The sequence below is a fragment of the Theropithecus gelada genome, chromosome 16 (genome assembly GCF_003255815.1).
Source record: "Theropithecus gelada isolate Dixy chromosome 16, Tgel_1.0, whole genome shotgun sequence".
In the NCBI taxonomy this organism is placed as follows: Eukaryota; Metazoa; Chordata; class Mammalia; order Primates; family Cercopithecidae; genus Theropithecus; species Theropithecus gelada.
In genome coordinates this window covers 75,539,462-75,561,090 of record NC_037684.1, presented here as the reverse complement: position 1 = coordinate 75,561,090, position 21,629 = coordinate 75,539,462, and the positions used below count along the sequence as shown (strand labels likewise).

Sequence of the window (21,629 nt, the reverse complement as noted above, 5' to 3'; positions counted from 1 at the left end):
CTCCTGGGGAACAGAAGCTGCTCCTCCTTCCCTGCATGTACCCCCGGCACTTGGCCCAGGCCACAGAACGGACATTTAGTGCCTATTCATCGACTGGAGAGAAGCAGCAGCTGCTCCTTCCTCCTCCTCCCACCCCCCAGAGCAGAGAAGGAGCCAGGGCAAAAGGGAAAAGGGCCTGTGGACAAAGCCACCAGGACCCGGTGGCAGAGGTGGGCACACCGACCTGTCAAACAGCGGCATTCGGGTGTCAGGGCAAACCCACTGCCGGTCATGCTGCCCACACCCTCAGCTCTCCACCCACCAGTGCCCTGCCCTGATCCTGCTGCTGCCCGGGGCTCAGGGTCACTCCGCAGCTCCAGGCCGAGCCTCTGGGATTGGCTCAGGGTCACGGGCTGCCATGGAGTAAGGTGGCCACACGCACACCCAGTGTGGTGCCACGATCCAGGCACACCTTCTCCCCTGCCTGGCACCCTCCACTCTCCTGCCTGCAGATGGTGGAGTGGGAGGGAAAGGAAGGGTGCCGGCCCTGCTCAGGAGCATGGCTCCCCTGCAAGCATCTGGCTCCTTGGCTGCCACTGCAGTGGGGACTAGAAAACAGACGGGGGTGGGGAGGGGTGAACAGGGGAGAGCATTCCAGAAGGCGGAAACAGCAGGGAGCTGTGCCTTAGAGTCTGGGGCAGGGCATGGAGCAGGGAAGGCTTGAAGGAGCCTGCCAGGTGCAGGCCTCGGCCCAGCAGGGTTTGGAATGCACTCTGCCTGCTGTGGAAAATGCAGAACCAGGGAGACCCATCCCGTGCTGCAATAGGGGGAGGGCGAGGAGGCCAGGCCTGAGGACGCGGGAGGGTCACTCTGGAGGGAGACCCTGTCGCTCTTACCCCTTCCTGCGGAGACCCGAGCCAGGGCCTGGGTCCACACCCCATGCTCAGGGTTCCTCTGCCAGAATTCATCTGCATCACACAAGCAGGCAGCAGATGAAAGCGAACTTCCTCCCTCTGGTGCGGCCCAGCCCAAAGCCCAGCGTGTTCAGGGCCCAGCTTCCCTGGGGGCGTGGCTCAGTAGGAAAATCAGATCTGTCTGGAAGCGATTCCTGATGAAGGGCAGATAGGGGGCCAGGGAGCGGGTGGGAGAGGCCCCAGATCTGCCCCAGACCTGACCCCCAGTCCTCCAGCTGCTCCCCCGCCTATGGCCCCAGTCCTGGGGCCTTTCCTTTCCTTTCCTTTCTCTGAGATGACAGCCTGGGCTGGCTCCTGGCACAGTGCTCTGTGGGTCGTTTGCTCAGAGTCAGCAGAGGAACTGGGCTGAGCTCCTCCCTGGCGTTCTCACCAAGTGGCCCCTTACCCAGTCAAATACACTCTGATTCTAGATTCCAGGTTTACTGGAATCTCACGGCCCCAATTAGGCAATCGACAGTGTTCTAGCTCCTCCATTAAGCCAGGAAAGCACAGTCCGTCCATTCCACAGGGAAAATTAGTGGATGGATGAGTAGCTCTGTGACCACAAGCTCCCTAACAGAATGAGGTAATAGGACGCAATTTCCCTTGGAAGTATTCCGCACTGGGGGTGGGGAACGGAGATGCATTCATTTGCCTTGGGTTCTATTTTTAAGACCTGGATCAAACCTTCAGTCATTAATGTGATTTGAGGCTGTCTGCACTCTGCTCCCATAAAATCCCGGAAACCCTGAGGTGGAGGTGGGGAGGGGGCATCGCTGCCCTCAGTGTCCCCACCCTGCCCCCGGCTGGGAGTCCTGGGCTACACATCAGGCCACAGGCACATGGCCCCACCCGGGACAGGCCTGTCCCGTTTCTGTCTGCAGCCGACCAGAAACACTTCTCTGACTTTGATCATCCTGGGGTGTCTCTGCAACGTGGTCCACATCCACGTGTGGCCTGAGTGCCGTGTATTCCACATCCTTCACCCAGGCTTGGAGTGACTCGCTCTTTCCACTCCGTCTCAGCTACACGACGCTAGCCATGAAATGAGTCCTCTGATGGGCTCATTTCTTTTCCAAGACATATTAAAATAAGCATGTAACTACTAAAACAAACAAACAAAAATGTTCATCTATGCAACCCCCGAAACCATCAAGGGGCTTGAATTCCGGGCTTTGACGTTGCACTAATTCTGAGCATTTGAATAATTCTGAGTCACCTTTCCAAAATGTTTCCAAAACCCATCAATAGCTGAGAGAGAGTCTGTCTTGTTTTACCAACACGGAAACAGATGGTAGAAAGCAGGAGGGGCAGGACGGCTCTCCTGCCTCCTCACGACCTGTAAACAGTGGGACAGGCTCAAGCCTCACGGGCAGGCCAAGGACAACAGGCAGCAGTATCCCAGCACCCCTAGCACCCGGGAATCCTGGGCTGACACCCATTCTCCTTCCAGACTTCCTGGTGGTGTGTGCTTTGGGGATGGGGAGGGTGCCTCTTCCCTCCTTCCCAGCTGCAGCCCCTCAGGTGCTGGCCTGGCCTGGTCTACCAGGGCCTGGGCCCCACTCTTGCTGAACTGCAGCCCCTTTCCCTCCTTCCTTCCCAGCAGCTGGGGCCCCTTGTGCCCAGGTTCCCTGTCCTAAGTGCTCCTCCCACCCCTTACTCTCCAGCTGCCTGCATGGATCCCGCCCAATAGCTACTCCAGGCACCTGCCCTGAGGGAATCACTCTGGTGAAGGGATTTCACAAATAGAATTCAGGTCCTGATCAGTTGGCCTTGAGTTAATCAAAAGGGAGGTGACCCTGGGTAGGCCTTTCTGAAAGGGTCTAGAAGCCAGAGAGACCCAAAGCCAAAGCTGCAGAGCTGCCTGCTGTGCTGCGGGGCGGCCACCAGGAGCTGGGCCTCAAGGACCCGCGTCCTGCCAGCAACCTGAAAGCGTGGAGGACCCCGCCTCCGGTGAGCCCGCACCCAGCAGACACCTTGATTCCAGCCTGGGGAATCCCCGAGCAAAGACCCCGCCCCCCATCCAGCCTCCTGGCCACAGAAACGGTCACATAGTATGTTTGTGTGGTTTAAGCCGCTAAGTTTGTGGGAATTTGTTACACAGCAGAAGGAAACTAATACACTTGGCTTCCCAGTGCACAGACTCTTTAAAAATTCTGGCCTGTTCTGCCAAGACGGCAGGAGTCGCTCTTTTCTGCCGTGGAACGCTGCACACGCCCAGCCCTCCATCACTCCATCGGAAGCAAACTGTCCCGTCGGCTCCATGCCCTCCCTCCTTCATGCACCCACTAGACCCCTGGCCTGTCCTGACCACATCCTGGAGCAGGTCTAGCCAGGCACTGGGATGCATGCAGCAGTGACCAGGACATGTGGTCACTGAGACAGAGGGCCACGTGTGCCAGCCTCCTCCAGGGCCATAGTCCCCAAGGGCCTGGCCTCAGAATCATCAGGGAGTTTTTGAAAATAGACTTCCCTGGGGGAGAGGGGCTCTGGGGTGACTCTGGTGTCCCACAGGGTTGCGCCTGCCCCATGGCCTCTAGTATACAGAATGCTGAGGTGTGTCCCCACCTGCCCTGCCCCTGCTGCCCAGCCTGAGTGGGGGCCGCCCTCTCCCGGGACTCACGGGCCCCACCCAGCCATCTGAAGAGCCAGCTCACTCCTCCAGGCCTTGGTCACCACACTTCTTCAGCCAGGGCTCTGCCTGCACCCCACCCACCCAGACCACCTTCCAGAGATCACCCTGCCCCTCCAGTTGCCTCCTTGCCCAGCCTGGGAGCACCTCCAGGTCGAGGAAGATTCCTGATTGACAGCCACACTCTGAGGCCAGGATGCAGCTTCTCAGCCCGGCTGTGCCCGCCACACCAGAGCACACAGGAGCTACTCCCCTCAGAAGACCCAGAGGGAGCCCTGGGAGACTCCAGGCAATTCTGACGTACACTGGAATACAGTTCCATCCTGTGACTGGTGAACGACACCAGGAGCTCGTTGATGCTCTAACAAGTTTGGCTGTCTCCTCCCACGGCCAGGAGGGAGGAAGGGCTGCAGCCCAGTCCTGTGAAGCTCAGCTGGGCCCTGCCTGGCCATCCACTCCTCGCCCGCCCCCGTGGGCTTTCTCGAGACCAGCTCTGTGGCTCATCAGAGGGTAGCGCTCCAGCCAAGGCTGGCCAAGTTCAGCTGTGCAGCGGGCAGCTCAGGCAAGGAACTTCAACAAGTGCCCTGGAGTCCATCAGCCTTCCTCCCCATCCACAGTCCACAGCCAGAGCAAACAGGTCTGTGCTAATGGCCCCCTCGGGACTGGATGGAGCACATCTGCCTCCAGATCGCAGTGGCTCATCCTGCCCCAGGCCTCCCCTGACCACCTCTAGATGCACCGCTGGTGCGTACCTGCTAACCCAGTGACCTGCTCTCCCCTGGGACCTGCTGGCAGGGCAGCTGCTGGTGGCCTCTCGGACCCACTGGCCACGATCCAGGCTTGGCTCAAGCACATGCCTGTGTTCTCCGCCCACCACCCGACTTCTGCTGGGTACAGAGGCTTTCGAGCACAGCCTGGACCCCACGAAGCTTGCCATCTCCCATGGAGAAAGGATGCCACACCCTAAAGGCCCAGAACAGGCACACCCATGAGGACAGAAAGCAGATGAGTGCTGCCAGGAGCTGGGGGGCAGGAGGTGACTGCTCCAGGTGTATAGGGTAAAGAAAAAGCTCCAAAACTAGTCAGGAGGAAGGACTGCATGACATCGGGAAGCTGCTAAATGTCACTGAACTGTAAAGCTTAAAATGGTTCAAGCGGTTATGTCTATTCTACTGCACAAAAAAGAATGCCCACCTCTAGGCAGCCACTGAAGCGATGCATGCATGGGAAAGGGTGTGGGGGTGTGGGGGTGCAGGAGCTGGTCCTGAGGGTCCTGTCAGAGCCTGGCCCCAGAGCCCGGTCCAGCCCCAGCACCTACCACCTGCGTGCCTCACTGGCAGGTGTGGGCAGGAAGGATGGGTCAGCAGTGCGTGCAGCAGGGGCACGGCAGGACAGGGTGTAGGCAGGGGCCTGGAGGGGAAGGACAGTGGGGGAGAGAGTAAGGACCACGGCACGCCTCTGCCTTTCAACCCAAAAGGTGAGAGGAGAAAAGCAGTCCTGCAGCAGCCCGGGACATCCTTTCTCTCCTCCCCAAAATCCAGGAGTGGCTAGTCCAACCGAAAGTCACGGCCCTGTTGGCCAGGCAGACGCCAGGTGAGGCCAACACTGATATGAGAGGTCTGGAGAGGAGGGAAAGCTGGGAGCCACCATCTGTAAGAAGCTGACTTCCTCCAGCTACCCCAGGAGGACTCCCAGGGCCTGGGATCCAAGAACAAACCAGACAGTGCTTTGCTGCCGTCTATACGCCTGGAGTTGGGCTGTGAGTGGGCCTGTCCCCCTGGTCTCCTAGGTACACGCAGCACTAGGCTGGGGCCTGGAGGAGGAAGGCTGACCCCTGCCAGGGCCCTGTACTCTCTGCCTTGAAAAGGGGTGGATGACGGGGGCGGACCTCCAGGGTCAGGTAGATCACAGGCTGTGCTGCTGCACCAGCAGGGAGGTGATGGGGAGCGCTCAAGGAAGCCTCTGGGGTTTCTTTTTTCTTTTTTTTTTTTTTTTGAGACGGAGTCTTGCTCTGTCACCTGGGCTGGAATGCAGTGGCCTGATCTCAGCTCACTGCAAGCTCCGCCTCCCGGGTTTACGCCATTCTCTTGCCTCAGCCTCTGGAGTAGCTGGGACTACAGGCGCCCGCCACCTCGCCAGGCTAGTTTTTTGTATTTTTTTTTTAGTAGAGACAGGGTTTCACCGTGTTAGCCAGGATGGTCTCGATCTCCTAACCTCGTGATCCGCCCGTCTCGGCCTCCCAAAGTGCTGGGATTACAGGCTTGAGCCACCGCGCCCGGCCGCCTCTGGGGTTTCTAGCACAAGATGGGATTGGGCAGGAAGTCAGAACTCAGCAGACTCAGAGCAGCTCCCAGGGGCAGGGTCGGCAGGAGGGGCTCGATCAAGGCAGCTGCCTTGTGGCAATGGCTGGTGTTTCTGGGCAGTCACCTGGCCTGGCCTAGCTGCCCCTGGAGCTGTGAGCGCTGTGGGCTCCAGCCCACTCCTCCTGCTTTGTGCCAGCCCTGATGGTGGTCCCAGCATGCTCTGGGGAACAGGGGTGGTGGAACAGCTCAGCCTGCCAGCCCTGGGCTGAGTCTCAACCCTCTGCAGCCCTCTACCTGTCCTCAGCCTTGCCGCTCCTGTAGGGGGCTCCGAGCTCCATGTGTTCAGTCGGCCAGCACTAGCCCACTCCCTCCTGGCCACTGGGAGTGCGGGTGTCTGGGGGCTGGAAGGCACAGACCCCCGCCTGTCCTGCCAATGAAGCCAGGGCCCCACCCCGGGTAAGGAGGGATACTCTGCCGGTGGCCCAAGAGGCAGCAGGGGTGGGAAAGAGGCCCATCTCCCGTACCCTGATGTCCCACTCCCATAACCCAGCCTGGGTGGTGCCGGTGCCTGCCAGGTTCCTCTGGCCTACATGGATGGAATCTTTTCTCCCTAAGGCACTGCTGATCTGTTCTCAGACGCTGGTCAGCGCTCCCTGAGCTGTAAAACCTCAGGCAAACCATTGCTTCTTAACAAGCCTCACTTCCTCCATCTGCACAATGGGACTCTTCTCTACCCAGAGGCTACAAATGTGAAAATGTTCCCGGGGCCGGATAGTCTAGGCGCTTGTGAGCACACAGGCTGTGCAGACCTCGAGGGCCCGAGGCAGTGCCTTGGGCCAAGCCCCTTGCCCTCCGAGGGGTGAAAAGCCCTCTCTGGGAAAGACTCTTCACATCATTCAACCCAGGGCAGGTGCCAGGGGACCCACCCCTCTGAGGACCAAGACCCTGGGATACCCACCCAGGCCTAGAGACAACCGGCAGCCCCGGCCCAAAGGGCCAAGAAGCAAAGGCCAGGAGCCAGGGGTTCAGCGCCGAAGGCTGACCTCAGTAGGACCCTGACCACACTGCTCACCCACATTCCTGTGGCCAAGCCCACAAGGACGGGAAGGCAGCAAGGGCACCTGGCCACAGAGGGGGAAGACCTGGGCCACCCTCGGTGAGTGTGCGAGGGGCCTGACCACCAGCCAGGCCTGCCCCGGCTCCGCACGTGCTGGCATGGAGCATCTGCAGGCCCCTTCCTGTGCGCACCCAGTGCCTGCAGGCCAGGCTGGTCTGAGGAAGATGGGGCCATGGGGAGAGCCAGGCTGCACGCACCCCATCCAAAGGGGCAGCTGTGCCTCGGCTCCAGTGAGTGCTCCATGTGGGGTGTGGCCAGGCACACACAGAGCTTTTGGTCTGTCTCGACAAGTCAAAAATGGGGATTCTCTCTGGTGCAGACAGTTTCTCATTTTTTGAAGCACCACTTGGTCCATGTTTAGTCCATGAGCTGCAGTGTGCAACAATTCTCAGGGTACTGTGGGAGGTGAGACCAGGGCCCAGAGGTGGGGCAGCTTGCCTTGCACAGCCTGCATCCCCAGGTCACCTGCGGCCATCACAGTCCACGCAGGTGGGCCTTGTCTAGCCTGGTGTCTGGGCAGACAAATTCACTTCCAAGTGCAGTGGGCTGGGCCTCATCACCTAGTTCCAGTTCCTCTTCTCTGATCTTTTCATTTGACAGCAGGAAGGGGCCTGTCCCAAGTCCAGAGATGGGCAAAGAAGCTTTCTTTTTTTAAAAAAATTTGAGACAGAGTCTCGCTCTGTCGTCCAGGCTGGAGTGCAGTGGTGCAATCTCGGCTCACTGCAACCTCCGCCTCTCAGGTTCAAGCAATTCTCCTGCCTCAGCCTCCCAAGTAGCTGGGACTACAGGCGTGCACCACCATGCCCGGCTAATTTTTGTATTTTTAGTAGAGACCAAGTTTCACCATGTTGGCCAGCGTGGTCTTGAACTCCTGACCTCAGGTGATCCACCCACCTTGGCCTCCCAAAGTGCTAGGATTACAGGTGTGAGCCATCGCACCTGGCCTCAAAGCAGCTTTCTGATGCTGGTTCAAGCCTAACCTGATGAGACGGTCAGGCCTGACCCCTGAGGGCTCCCAACCTGGCATCTACCTTCTGACTGGGCGCTTCCTGGAGGAGCCTCCTAAAACAGCATTGGCTGCATGGCAGAGGCTGGGATGTGACCTTGGGACCACCCAGGCATTGTCCCCTGTCCCCCATTCACATACCCCTATTCCTGAGGTCACTGGGGCTCCTCTGCTGGCCAGAGTCTAAACGACTGGGAAGGGTAGGGTGGCTCACTGTGGCAGGTGGCTCTGAGAGCTGACCCCTGCATGCTCAGACACAAGGCTCCCGCATGGTGAGGGACGAAGTACCACCAGTAGCAGCCCTCCCGCTAGCCCAGGGGTTGTGGCTCCCCAGTGAGGGGGCTGTGCTTACCAGTGTGAGCGCAGGAAGTTCAAGAGCAGGATGGTGACGCTCAGGGAGTAGCAGGCCAGGTAGGGGGACCCGAAGGCCCTGCTCAGCTTGCGGGTCTTGTGTTCCCATCGTGCAACCTAAACCATGGGCAGAGAACAAGAGTGAGATGTTTGCTGGGGAGACTCCAGGGTGGGGGTAAACATGCCTCTCTCTGTTTCCCAGTCTCCAAAGCCCCTATTTTTGAAGAAGAATAATTACACAGGAGCAACAACCACGTGCAGCCCAGCCACCCATTATCTGCCCTAGAGCCAGTTCCACAGGGATTTTCGTACTTGTTCCGTTCATCTGGACGGACAACAAGGTCCTTCTGGAAACAACCCTTCAACCAGACACAGCCATGAGCCCACCAAGAGGCAGAAAGAGACGTCTGGCTGAGAAGATCTGTCCCTGGGCAGACACACGGGGTCTGACCTCAGGCCCTAGCTGGGAGCTACCGAGTGCCTCCCACAGACTCTAAAAGGGCCCCAGCGGAACTACCAGAGGAGCCTAGGGCTGCAGGAGCACGCGGCCTTCAGAGCACAGGCCCACATTCCCGCTGCGGGCCTCACCAAGCGTCCATCACAGGCGCAAAGCAAAGCCCTCAGCCTCCTCCCTCTGCCCAAGTGCTCTTCCCAAGGCACAGACTTTCAAACAGTGACTTGTAGCCTCAGAATCCTTTTACTTTATTTTTTTCAAACCAATCACATCTGGAATCTCAACATCTAGCCACCAACAGTGGAGAGAAGGGAGCTCTTCCTGCCTCTCTGCTGTTTCCACAGTCCTGAGCTGGTCATCCCCTGGGCCTGGCCCAGCACTCTGAGGAAGGAACGGAGAGAAGGGGAGGGGGCAAGGAGGATGCAAGAAGACAAACATTGCAGCCTGGAGTCAGGCGCTGGGCTCTAGGTACGTGAGCAAGTTGCCTGTGGGCCCAGAACAGGCGCCTGTGTGTGCACAGAAAGAGCCTTAGGGGCCTGCTCCCAGCCACCTATCTCCACCCCAGCCCCAGCGATGACTGCTGCCTGCTCCACTTCCCAAGTGGACCTGCCTTTCCCCGCAGTTGCAGTGGGAGAGTGATTAGCAATGATTTCGTCAAGGCCACTGACTCCCAGGAGGTGGCTCCCTAGTGAGTCCTCTGGCCAGCCCTGGCCCCTGTCCTCAGAGCTCCTTGGCAGTGGCAGGCCAGGGAGCAGCGGATGGTGGGGTGGGGGGCACGCCAAAGTTTACAGGAAGGAGAGGTGAAGGAGGTAGCTCCGGGGCCTTCCCCTCAACCAGTTGGCACTGCAGCCAATTCTCCCAGAAGGTAAGCAGGCCCTAGTCCAGGTCTCAGCAGGTGGCCGCTGCTGACTCTGTGGGAAGCTCAAAAGGAGGAAGGAATGCACGCTGCAGGGGTGAGGAGGGGGCTGCGGTGACTTTGCTGGGAATGTGTGGGTCGGGGGTGGGGGCAGAAGAGAAGCAGCCTGCAGAGAGCGCTGCGGGGCCTAGGACCACAGCCTGCTTTGTTTTGTTTTGTTTCAATTTTGAGATAAAACTCAAAGTGGTTTTTAGCTGTGCAACCATCACCACGGTTCAAGTCCAGAACATTTCATCACCCCAAGTAAAAACCCCGACCCCATCAGCAGTCCCTCCTCAGCCCCCCTCTGTCGGCCCCTGGCAACCACTCACCGATTTCTGTCTCTATGGATTCGCCTATTCTGGACGTTTCATATAAACTGAATCACACGTTACACGGTCTTTTGTGTCTGGCTGCTCTGACTTTATGTAATGTTCTCAAGGTTCGTCTGTGCCACAGCGCATAAATGCACTTCATTCCCTCTTACGGTTGAATACAACTCCAGTATATAAAGCTTTTGTCCACCAGTTCAGCAGCTGATGGACACTTGGGTTTTGCGTTAGCAGCATTGTTCACAGTGACCAAAGCTAAAGCCAAGCAACATTCAGGCACTTGCTAGGAACAATCGTGCCCAAGTGTTTTGTGGATGTGTGTTTTCTTGCTCTCAGGTATACACCTAGGAGTGGAATTGCTGGGTCACATGGTAAATCTATTTATTGAAGAGCTATGAAACTGTTTGCCACAGTGGCTGCCCCATTTTCCAGCCCCACCAGCAACGCATGAAGATTCCAGTTTCTCCACATCCTCCCCAACACCAGTTATTTTCCGTTTTTAAAAATTATAGCCTTTGGCGGCGGGGAGGACACTGAGCATGGTGGCTAACACCTATAATCCCAGCACTTTGGGAGGCTGAGGTGGGAAGATTGCGTGAGCTCAGGAGCTCAAGACCAGCCTGGGAGACGTCGTGAGACCCTGTCTCTCCAAAAAAAAAAAAAAAATTAAATTAGCTGGAAGATTGCCTGAGTCGAGGCTGCAGTAAGCCAAGATGGCACACCACTGTACCCCAGCCTGAAGACAGAGCAAGACCTTGTCTCAAAAAAAAAAGAAAAGAAAAAAAAATTTTTTGTAGCCATCCGAGTGGGTATCAGGTGGCTTTGGTCTGCATTTCCCTAACAATAAAGAAATACCTTTCCAGCCGGGCGCGGTGCTCACGCCTGTAATCCCAGCACTTTGGGAAGCCAAGGCAGGTGGGTCACGAGGTCAAGAGATCCAGACCATCCTGGCTAATACGGTGAAACCCCGTCTCTATTAAAAATACAAAAATTAGCCGGGCGTGGTGGCATGCATCTATAGTTCCAGCTACTCGGGTGGCTGAGGCAGAAGAATCGCTTGAACCCGGGAGGCGGAGGTTGCAGTGAGCCGAGATGGCGCCGCTGCACTCCAGCCTGGCAACAGAGCAAGACTCCATCACAAAAAACAAAAGCACAAACAACAAAAACCTTTCCTTCAAGGGCTCTCTCTGCCGTCCTCAGCCTCCCATACAGCACCCCTCCCCCAACAGAGCCAGGCCACACCTGTCCCTTAGCCTCGGAAAGGGCCAATGCTAAATGAGCTTTCAGAACAATCTAATGACAACAGAAAAGCATCAAGCAAGACTAACCCATGTGGAAAAGAAAAAGAGGAAACCACGCCTTGCCTCCCGGCGGGGTGGTATTCGATGGGGCTATTATTCCGAGGCGATCGATAAACCAGCAGCCAGCAGGACTCCCAGAACTTCCTTCCCTGCCTGGCAGCACCACCGTGCCCTCTCTGGGAGCCCAGCTGCTCATTTCATCCAACAATAGGCGGGTGCGGGACGCAATCGCCTCCCAGGGCCATGCATGTGAGCCCTTAGTGGGCAGCAGTGTGGCCCGGCGCTCTGCTGTCACTGCTCCTGGTTTTTGCCTGTCTTCTACGTTTCCAGAATCCTAGAGTGGGGATTCATTTGCCCAACCCTTCACGCCCCTGGCTCAAATTCCCTCTCCCCGGGGCTGCCAGGACCCTCCAGGTAAATGTAAGCTTCAGATAAACAATAAACTGGCCGGGCGCAGTGGCTCACGTCTGTAATCCCAGCACTTTGGGAGGCCGAGGCGGGAGGATCATGAGGTCAGGAGTTTGAGACCAGCCGGGCCAACATGGTGAAACCCCGTCTCTACTAAAAATACAAAAATTAGGCTGGGCATAATTTTTGGCATAAACCCGGGAGGCGGAGCTTGCAGTGAGCTGAGATCCAGCCACTGTACTCCAGCCTGGGCGACAGAGCGAGACTCCGTCTCAAAAAAAAAAAAAAAAATACAAAAATTAGCTGGGTGCAGTGGCAGGCACCTGTAGTCCCAGCTACTCGGGAGGCTGAGGCAGGAGAACCGCTTGAACCCTGGAGGCGGAGATTGCAGTGAGCCGAGATCGCGCCACTGCACTCCAGCCTGGGCGACAGAGCGAGACTCCGTATCAAACAACAAACAAGCAAGCCATGTTTTGGGGCAAGCTGTCCTACGGGACTGCTTTTAATCCTAAAACAGTCTGTGCTGTTGACCTGGAACCCTAATGCAACCAGGCCCTGGGTATGTGTTTGCTCCATTCAGTAGCCCAGCCCCTCCCACACCCGGGCAAGGAGTCCCCAGCTGAGCTCTGGAACACACCGGTCTCCTCCCCAAATGCTGGCTCCTTTTCTCTTCTTTTTTTGCAAATCTCACCCACAGCCTCTACCCTAGGGCAGAAGAGACAGGTCCAAGGCAAGTGGAGTGGGAGGAAAACAGGGATGGGGGCGAGACCCAGGGACACCATCCTGGCCTTGACGTTCGCCAAAGCCGACAGCACTTCATAGGCAAATCACTCAGCTGTCCGCTACCTCAACTGAGTTACCTGCAAAGTAAGAAAAACGGGATGGACAGTACCCCCCACCCCGATCCCCGAGCCAGCGTGGTGGGAGGGGCAGAGCAGGTGAGGGATGAAAGACTCCCGGCCCTGGCATGTGGCCCAGGGCATGTGAGAGTGCCCGTCTCTCCCCCTATTTGTGGCTCAGAGCAGGGACTGGGTCTGATTTCCTTCTGGGTCCCACTCAGATGGGAACCACCTCTGCCCATGCACATGCCCGTGGGGCCTGTCTGGCCTGAGGTGGCAGCTCCGGCCTCCGTCTCCAGGCCAGGACCATGCTTCTTCCCTGCCCTTTCCAGGGCACTATTCTTGATGTCCTTGGACTCAGAGGTTGTAACTGGCAGACTAGATGTATCCTGGTGAAACTCATAGCATGTTTAAAAATATTTGGATCAACAATTAAACACTCAGCATTTTTCACATAAAAGCCAAGGCTTCCCAAATCTTGGCAATGAGCACAGCCTCCCAGCCTGCAGGGCCTCCACAAGTCCAGCTATGCAGTAAGGGCCCAAGAAGCAGGACCCCCTTCTGGGACAAGACCCTTTTCTAGAAACTTCCCATTGGCCTCAAATTTCCTACGCATCCTTGAAGTGAGGCCGCAGAAAGCAGAGTTTTTTATTTTTGTTTTTGTTTTCAGATGGAGTTTTGTTCTCGTTGCCCAGGCTGGAGTGCGATCTCGGCTCACCACAACCTCCACCTACCGGGTTCAAGCGATTCTCCTGCCTCAGCCTCCCAAGTAGCTGGGATTACAGGCGTGCGCCACCATGCCTGGCTAATTTTGTATCTTTAGTAGAGACGGGTTTTCTCCATGTTGGTCAGGCTGGTCTCAAACTCCCGACCTCAGGCGATCCGCCCGCCTCAGCCTCTCAAAGTGCTGGGATTACAGGCATGAGCCACCATGCCCAGCGAGGGTAGAGTTTTTTCTGGTTTTGTTTTTGTTTCTGAGACGGAGTCTCGCTCTGTCACCCAGGCTGGAATGCAGTGGCGCAAACTCGGCTCACTGCAAGCTCCGCCTCCTAGGTTCACGCCAGTCTCCTATCTCAGCCTCCTGAGTAATTGGGACTATAGGCGCCCGCCACCACGCCTGGCTAATTTTTTTTTTTTTGTATTTTTGGTAGAGGCGGGGTTTCACCATGTTAGCCAGGATGGTCTCCATCTCCTGACTTTGTGATCCGCCCGCCTCTGCCTCCCAAAGTGCTGGGATTACAGGTGTGAGCCACAGCGCCTGGCCTGTAGAGTTTTTTAAATCCCCCTTTGAAGTGAGACATGGCTCATTCACACTCATTGAAGGACTGATGGGCGAATGTCCACCCCAGTGCCCAGCAGGGCAGCTGACGGTTCCCAGCGCCGGGTTCTGGGCTCAAACACCGGCTCCTCTACTTGCAGTTTTGGCAGGTTATTTCCCCTCTCTCTGCCTGTTTCCTGATCTGTAAAATGGAGCTAATAATACTCTCTACTGCGTCACAGAGTTGCTGTGCGGATTAAGCGAATTCCCGCCCATGAATTGCCTGGAGCGATGTCTACACCACGGCGTGTGGGCGCATGGCCGTGCTGCTGTTTGTTTTGTTTTGGAGTGTGCAAAAGGGTGAGAGTCAAAAGGCATAAGACCGAGCTATTGGCCTGATGGGCCCCAGCAAAGCTGATGAGGAAAGTCTGTTGTGAAGCAGTGTCCCTAAGGAGAGGACAGGCAGACAGAACTGTGCCACACTGGGCTCGCCAGCTGCCAGGCCTCTCCCTCAGCGGCCAGCCCTTGACTGACTCTCAGAAGCTCCTTCTCTCCCACCTCGTCCTTCCCTGGCTAAATCCGCCTAACACCCAGCTGCAGTGGTAGGTCCCATCTGGATTCCACAGCCAGGACCCCCACCAGCTGGCCCAGGGCTCCCAGCCTGGGCACCTGGGGATCTAGAATGCCCCAAGCAAAGGGCTAGTGCTTCGCATTGGTAATGGATGCTGGGGAGGAGCTGGTGCTTCCAAGAGCTGCCAGCTAGGCAGGCCCTGGGCCAGTGAGCAAGTGTGTGTATGAACAGGCAGCTCTCCCAGGTTGCACCATGTCAGCCCTCTCTGCTCTGCACATGCTAGGCCCAGCCAGCCCCGTGACCTGGATCACACCTGCCCTTCCCAACACCCAGCTCCACCTGCCCTGCCAGGTGTGCACAGCCCTGGCTCCTTTCAGATCTGCCCCAATCTGGCCAGTGCCGCTGAACCTGGGCCAGGGCCTTTCCAGGACACAGGACCAGCGGCAGCTCAGGGCAGCATCCAACGCGTCCCACAGCACGTGGCTCAACTGCCCTTCCACGTGACACCGCCTGCCCAAGGTCTCCAACAGTCATTGTCTGTTGGACAATGTTGGCGAGCCCAACGGGTCAACAGACCTGCCCGCTCCACCAGCTAGTCCAGTGAATCAATCCCTGTCCAAGGTACACCCAAGCTTTCGCCCTGCGGTGGGTGCACTTTTCACTGCAGTGCCAGAGAGCAGGTCCCAGCACCAGCTGCCCACGTCCAGACAACCCGCACCTGAGGCCCCAGCAAAGCAGCATGATCCAGTTTCACACTGGAGGGGCCATGGCACCGTGGGGGACGCTCGCCTCCCCCAGCCAGCAGTGCTCACGCTCAACCTCTTCACTCCACTTTGCTCCCCGGCTCCTCCATTAGGACGGTCCACATAGCACAGGAAAAACAGCAATAGGAACATGGGCTCTGAGTTTAAATTCTAGCTCCAGCTCTACCTATAGCATCCTATAAAGATGGAACCCACCCCAGTGTCCACTGGCAGGGGGAGGGGCTGAATGAACTGCGCTACAGCCCCACGCTGGAGAAGGGCTCCTTGGAGAAAGGAAGGAGGAAGATTTCTATCTATTGCTATGGTGTGAGCTCCAGGATATATTTATTAAGTAAAAAAGCAGGTGCAGAAGAAGGTGCACCCAACCTGTTGTATAAGAAAATGAAGAGGGGCTGCGGGGAGATACACACACAGCACTTGCTTACATTTTCAAAAAGAAACGGGAAGGACAAACCCAAAACTGATCAAAATGATTACCTACAGGTGAGGAAGGACACATGCCAGACATTTACAAATGTCCTTTGTTGACTATGGAACCATGTAAATGTTTTGCATAATTAAGAGTAAGAACAGGGTGGGCGTGGTGGCTCACACCTGTAATCCCAGCACTTTGGGAAGCCAAGGCGGGCAGATCACCTGAGGTCAGGAGTTCAAGACCAGCTTGACCAACATGGTGAAACCCTGTCTCTACAAACATACAAAAATTAGCCGGACATGATGGCAGGTGCCTGTAATCCCAGCTACTTGGGAAGCTGAGGTGGGAGAATCCCTTGAACCTGGGAGGCAGAGGTTGCAGTGAGCTGAGATGGCACCATTGCACTCCAGCCTGGGTGACAGAGATACTCCGTCTCCAAAAAAAATAAAAAGAGTAAGAACAAAGGAACTACTAGAAATCCAAAAACTCAATCAATGAACCTGGTAAAAACACAGATAAGAAGTTTCAAGTGATTTTGAAACATAGTATTTTGAGTAATCCTCCCTCCTGCTGCACAACCTGAGGACAAAAGAACCCAGAAAGATTCTAGATTGCATCGAGTAAAGCTATTGTTGGTCATAAAATATTTAAGAATACAGATATTATTATTTTGACTATATACACATTAATTATGTTACTGTATTTAGGATCCAAGCTTCCTATAAGAGAAAAGTGGTACAAAAATGAAATTAAAAGGTTGAACAAAAACTTCTGAAATGGAAATATTGGTATGAACTCATGATTTATTTCTATTTCTAACAAATTCATTTTTCCATTACAAAAAATTAGCCGGGCGTGGTGGTGGGCACCTGTAGTCCCAGCTACTTGGGAGGCTGAGGTAAGAGAATTGCTTGAACCCGGGAGGCAGAGCTTGCAGTGAGCCAAGATCGCGCCACTGTACTCCAGCCTGGGTGACAGACCGAGACTCCATCTCAAAAAAAATAAAACAAAATTCATTTTTCCTAGAGAGGCCTGAAACAGTGAGCACCCTAGCATTCAAATTGTGGTCTCCAAATATCATTTTCCACTAAAAATAACCAGCGCTCCTTGTTTAAAGGCCAATTCCAATCTACTCTGGGAACAGAAGATGTTGAACCTGAGACTGAAAGCTATGAAAGACAAGGTGGAAACGCCAGAAGAACACTAAGAAACACTTGAAGCTCCCCAGCTGGCTAAAGGCGGACATGCTGAGGTTGCTAGGACACTAACGCATTATTCTGAAATTGTTTTTTTAATCTTTTTTATAAGACAGGATCTCAGTCCGTCTCGTTAGGATTGTCTTTATTCAGAGACAACAATAATTGTCTATGTCAAAAATCAGATGGAAACCACAAATAGATGGATATGAAAATACAAAAAACTTAGAATACTTTCAAATAAAAGGACAAAGTGGAACTAACACAACCAGATTTTGAGATGTCTGACAAAGTGCTAACGCAGTTCAGTGGAGAAAGGACATTTCCACAGATGCCACTGGAACAATTGGCTATCATATGCCAAAAAAAAAAAGTGAACTTCAATCCATAACTCAGAAAAAATATAAAAATGAATTCAAGATGGACTATAAATAGAAATATAAACCTAAATCTATATATAAATATATCAATCTAAATATATAAAGCCTTCTAAAACGTTTAGAAGAAAATAGACTAGAGAGAATCTTTATGATCTTGGATTACATGATGATTTCTTAGGCAAAATATGAAAAGCATGATTCATAAAAGAAAACGTGATAACTTGAAATTCATCAAACTTTTTAAACTTCTCTTCAAAAGACATTCTTGATAGAATGAAAGGATCAGCCACAGACTGGCAGAAAATATTGGCAAAGCATGTACTTCTTGAGGGATTTATATCAAAAATATATACAGAACTCTTTAAACTTGATAATAAGAAAACAAAAAGTTCAATTTTTTTCAATGGGCAGAAAAATCCAGAGCTAACGTCATACTTAATGGTGAAAGACTGGATGTCTTCCCCCTAAACTCAGCAACAAGACAGTGAAAGGACATTCACTCTTACCACTGCAATTCAACTTTGTACTAGAGGTTTTAGCCAGGGCAATTGGGCAAGAAAATGAAATAAAGGCATGCAGATTGAAAAGAAATAAGTAAAACAACTCTATCCACAGATGACATAATCTCATACATGAAAAATCCTAAGGAATCCACTAAAAAAAATTCAAGCTAATAAATGAGTTTAGCAAGGCTACAAGATATGATTGTATTCCTATATACTTGCAATAAAAATTCTGAAAGTAGGATTCAAGAAAACAATTCCATTTACTACAGCATTCAAAGGGGTAAAATACTTAAGAATAAATATAACAAAAGTACAAAACTTACTCTCTGAAAATGAAACATTGTTCAAAGAAACAAAAGATCTAAATAAATGGACAGACATCCCATGTTCATGGATGGTACTGGTTAAGATGGCAATACTCTCCAAACTGATCTAGAGATTCAATGCAATCACAGTCAGAATCTCAGCTGGCTTCTTTGTAAAACTGACAAGCTGATTCTAACATCCACATAGATATTCAAGGGTCACGAAATATCCAAAACAATCTTCAAAAAAAAAAAAACAAAAACAAAAAAACGCCAGGGTCCATGGCTCATTCCCATAATCCCAGCACTTTGGAGGCCAAGGCAGGCAGATCACCTGAGATCAGGAGTTCAAAACCAGCCTGGTCAACATGGCGAAACCCATCTCTACTGAAAATACAAAACTTAGCCGGGTGTGGTGGCAGGCACCTGTAATCCCAGCTACTCATAAGGCTGAGGCAGAAGAATTGCTTGAACTTGAGAGGCGGAGGTTGCAGTGAGCCGAGATCACGCCACTATACCCCAGCCCGGGCAGCAGAGCCAGGCTCTGTCTCAAAAAAAAAAAAAAACAAAGTTGGAGAAAAAGTTGGAGGACTCACTTTTCCTGATTTCAAACTTACCACAATGCAACAGTAATCAAGACAGTGTGGCACTGACATAGGGATAGACATAGACCAATGGAATAGCATAGAGAGCCCAGAAATAAACTTCTACAGACATGGCAAGTGATTTCCAACAAGGCTGCCAAAACAAATGTATGTGGAAAGAATAGTCTTTTCAGCAAATAGCACCAGGACAACAGGATATTCACATGCAAAAGAATGAAGGTGGACTCTCAGCCTCTCATCATATACAAAAACTAAGTCAAAATGGATCGAAGACCTAAATGTAAGAGCTAAAAGTATAAAACTCTTAGAAGAAAACATAGGTGTAACTCTTCATGATCTTGGATTTAGCAATGGTTTCTCTGACGCGACACCAAAAGCACAAGCAACAAAAGAAACATAAATTGGCTTTATCAAATATTTAGACTTTTCTACTTCAAAGGATTCTATCATGAAAATACAAAGACAACCCACAGAATGGGTGAACATATTTGTAAATTATTTATCTGATAAAGGATTGTATCTAGAATAGATAAAGAATTCTTACAAAATGGCTAAAAGTAAAAAGGGTTGGAGAGAAGCAGAAGAACCGGAATGCTCACTCCTTGCTGGTCAGAATGGAGAATGACACAATCACTTCCAAAGGCAGTTTGGCAGTGTCTCTCTTTTTTTTTTTCGTGATAGAGTCTTGCTCTGTTGCCCAAGCTAGAGTGCAGTGGCGTGATCTCGGCTCACAGCCTCCCAGGTTCTAGCAATTCTCCTGCCTCAGCCTCCCAAGTAGCTGGGATTATAGGCGCACGCCATCACACCCGGCTAATTTTTGTATTTTCAGTAGAGACGGGGGTTTCACCATGTTGGCTAGGCTGGTCTTGAACTCCTGACCTCAGGTGATCCACTTGCCTCGGCCTCCCAAGGGATTACAGACATGAGCCACCGCGGCCAGTGCGGTTTGGCACTCTCTTGAAGCATTACGCACACACCTACCACCACATGACCCAGCCATTCCACTACTAGTGTTTACTTAAGAAAGATGAAATCAGCTATCCAGGCAGACTTCAACATGGATGTTTACAGTAGCTTTACTTGTAATAATCAAAACCTGGAGACAACCCAAATGTCCATCAACCAGTGAATGAGTAAACAAACCATGGTGAATGGATACAATGGAACACTACTCAGCACTAAAAAGGAACTAGCAGTCCCTGCAAGAGCATCCATCACCCACATAGTAACTATGCTGAGTGACAGAAGCCAGCCAAACATAGGGTATACTGTATGATTCCATTTTCATAAAATTCCTAAAATGCAAACTAACGTCCAGTGACAGAAAGCAGATCAGCAGCAGCCTGGGTCAGAAGGGGCAAGAGGGGCCGGGGGGATCTCAAAGGTGGGAATGGATTTGTTCACAGTCTTACCCGAGCACATGCCTCCTGGCTGGAGAAACATGTCAAAACTCAAATTGTAGGCGGGGCACAGCGGCTCTCGCCTGTAATCCCAGCACTTGGGACTTTGCGAGGCCAAGGCAGGAGGACTGCTTGAACCCAGGAGTTTGAGACAAGACTTGGCCAGATGGTGAGACCCCCATCTCTACAAAAATAAAAACATTAGCCAGTGCAGTGGCACATGCCTGTAGTCCCAGCTACTCTGGAAGCTGAGGCACTTGAGCCCCGGAGTTCAACGCTGCAGCACGAATGCACTCCAGCCTGGGCAACACAGCAAGACCCCATCTCTAAAAAAAGACAACTCAAATTGTATGCTTCATGTAGGTGCACTTTGTTGTAAGTTGGTTATTCCTCTATGAGGCTATTTTATTTTATTTTATTTTATATTTTGAGATGGAGTCTTGCTCTGTCATCCAGGCTAGAGTGTGTGGTGCAGTCTCAGCTCACTGCAACCTCTGCCTCCTGGGTTCAAGCGATTCTCCTGTCTCAGCCTCCCGGGTAGCTGGGATTACAGGAGTGCGCCACTATGCCCAGCTAATTTTTGTATTTTTAGTAGAGACAGGGTTTCACCATGTTGACCAGGCTGGTCTCAAACTCCTGACCTCAGGTGATTCACTAGTCTTGGCTTCCCGAAGTGCTGGGATTACAGGCTGAACCACCACGCCTGGCCTGTAAGTCTATTTTAAAATGAAATTATTAATTTTGCTGAATGTTTAATGTATTATATTATTAAAAGTTCTTACTAGTGGCCGGGTATGGTGGCTCATACCTATAATTCCAGCACTTTGGGAGGCCGAGGCAGGTGGATCACAAGGTTGGGAGATCGAGACCACCCTGGCCAACATGGTGAAACCCCGTTTCTACTAAAAAAAAATTGGCCGGGTATAGTGGCGTGCACCTGTAGTCCCAGCTACTCAGGAGGCTGAGGCAGGAGAATCACTTGAACCCAGGAGAAAAGGTTGCAGTGAGCTGAGATCGTGCCACTGCACTCCAGCCTGGGGGACAGAGCGAGACTCCATCTCAAGAAAAAAAAGTCCTTACTTGTTAGAGATACATTCTGCGTTTCATATGTATGTGAGATATTTACTGATGAAATCTGATGTCTGGATTTGCTTTAAAACACTCTAGTGAAAGGAAGCAGACAGGAGTGAAGGGGAAGAGGTGGAGATGGAACAAGAATGACATATTGTGAGAGAATTCTTGAAGCTGGGTATTAGGTATGGTGGTGCAGGGGTCATTAAACGGTTCTAGTTTAGTGTATGTTGCATATTTTTGAAAATAAAAAGTTAGAAGGCAAATCCAGGCTTCACTGTTTCCCAGCTGTGTGAGCTCAGGCAGGTCCCCAACTTCCCTAAGGGTGACAGTCCCCATCGGTGAGCAGGGGATGGTCCTGCCCTCCCTTGGGTTCTATGGGGGACTTGTTCCAGTGTCTGGTGATGGCTCCCTAATTCTGCCACTGTCTCCCCAAGGGACTGAAATCTCCTTAACTGTGGCATGCAGGCCCTGTGCCACTGAACTAACTGTGGCATGCAGGCTCTGATGACACCCATGGCACAGTGACGTCAGCCGACACTGGCATAGGGCTTCCTGTGTGCCAGGCGCTGGGGTGAGTGCAGCCAT

At 52.9% G+C, this 21,629-nt stretch overlaps 1 protein-coding gene across 6 annotated transcripts in view; it reads right to left on the bottom strand.

The window, feature by feature from the left end:
- PEMT (phosphatidylethanolamine N-methyltransferase) overlaps positions 1-21,629 on the bottom strand; it is an 85,921-nt gene that overhangs the window by 8,665 nt on the left and 55,627 nt on the right. For all 6 annotated transcript variants that reach the window (XM_025363523.1, XM_025363524.1, XM_025363522.1 and 3 more), the window contains exon 3: positions 8,343-8,458. In XM_025363523.1, the coding sequence (XP_025219308.1) occupies positions 8,343-8,458 (116 nt within the window). The remainder of the gene's footprint in view (positions 1-8,342; positions 8,459-21,629) is intronic.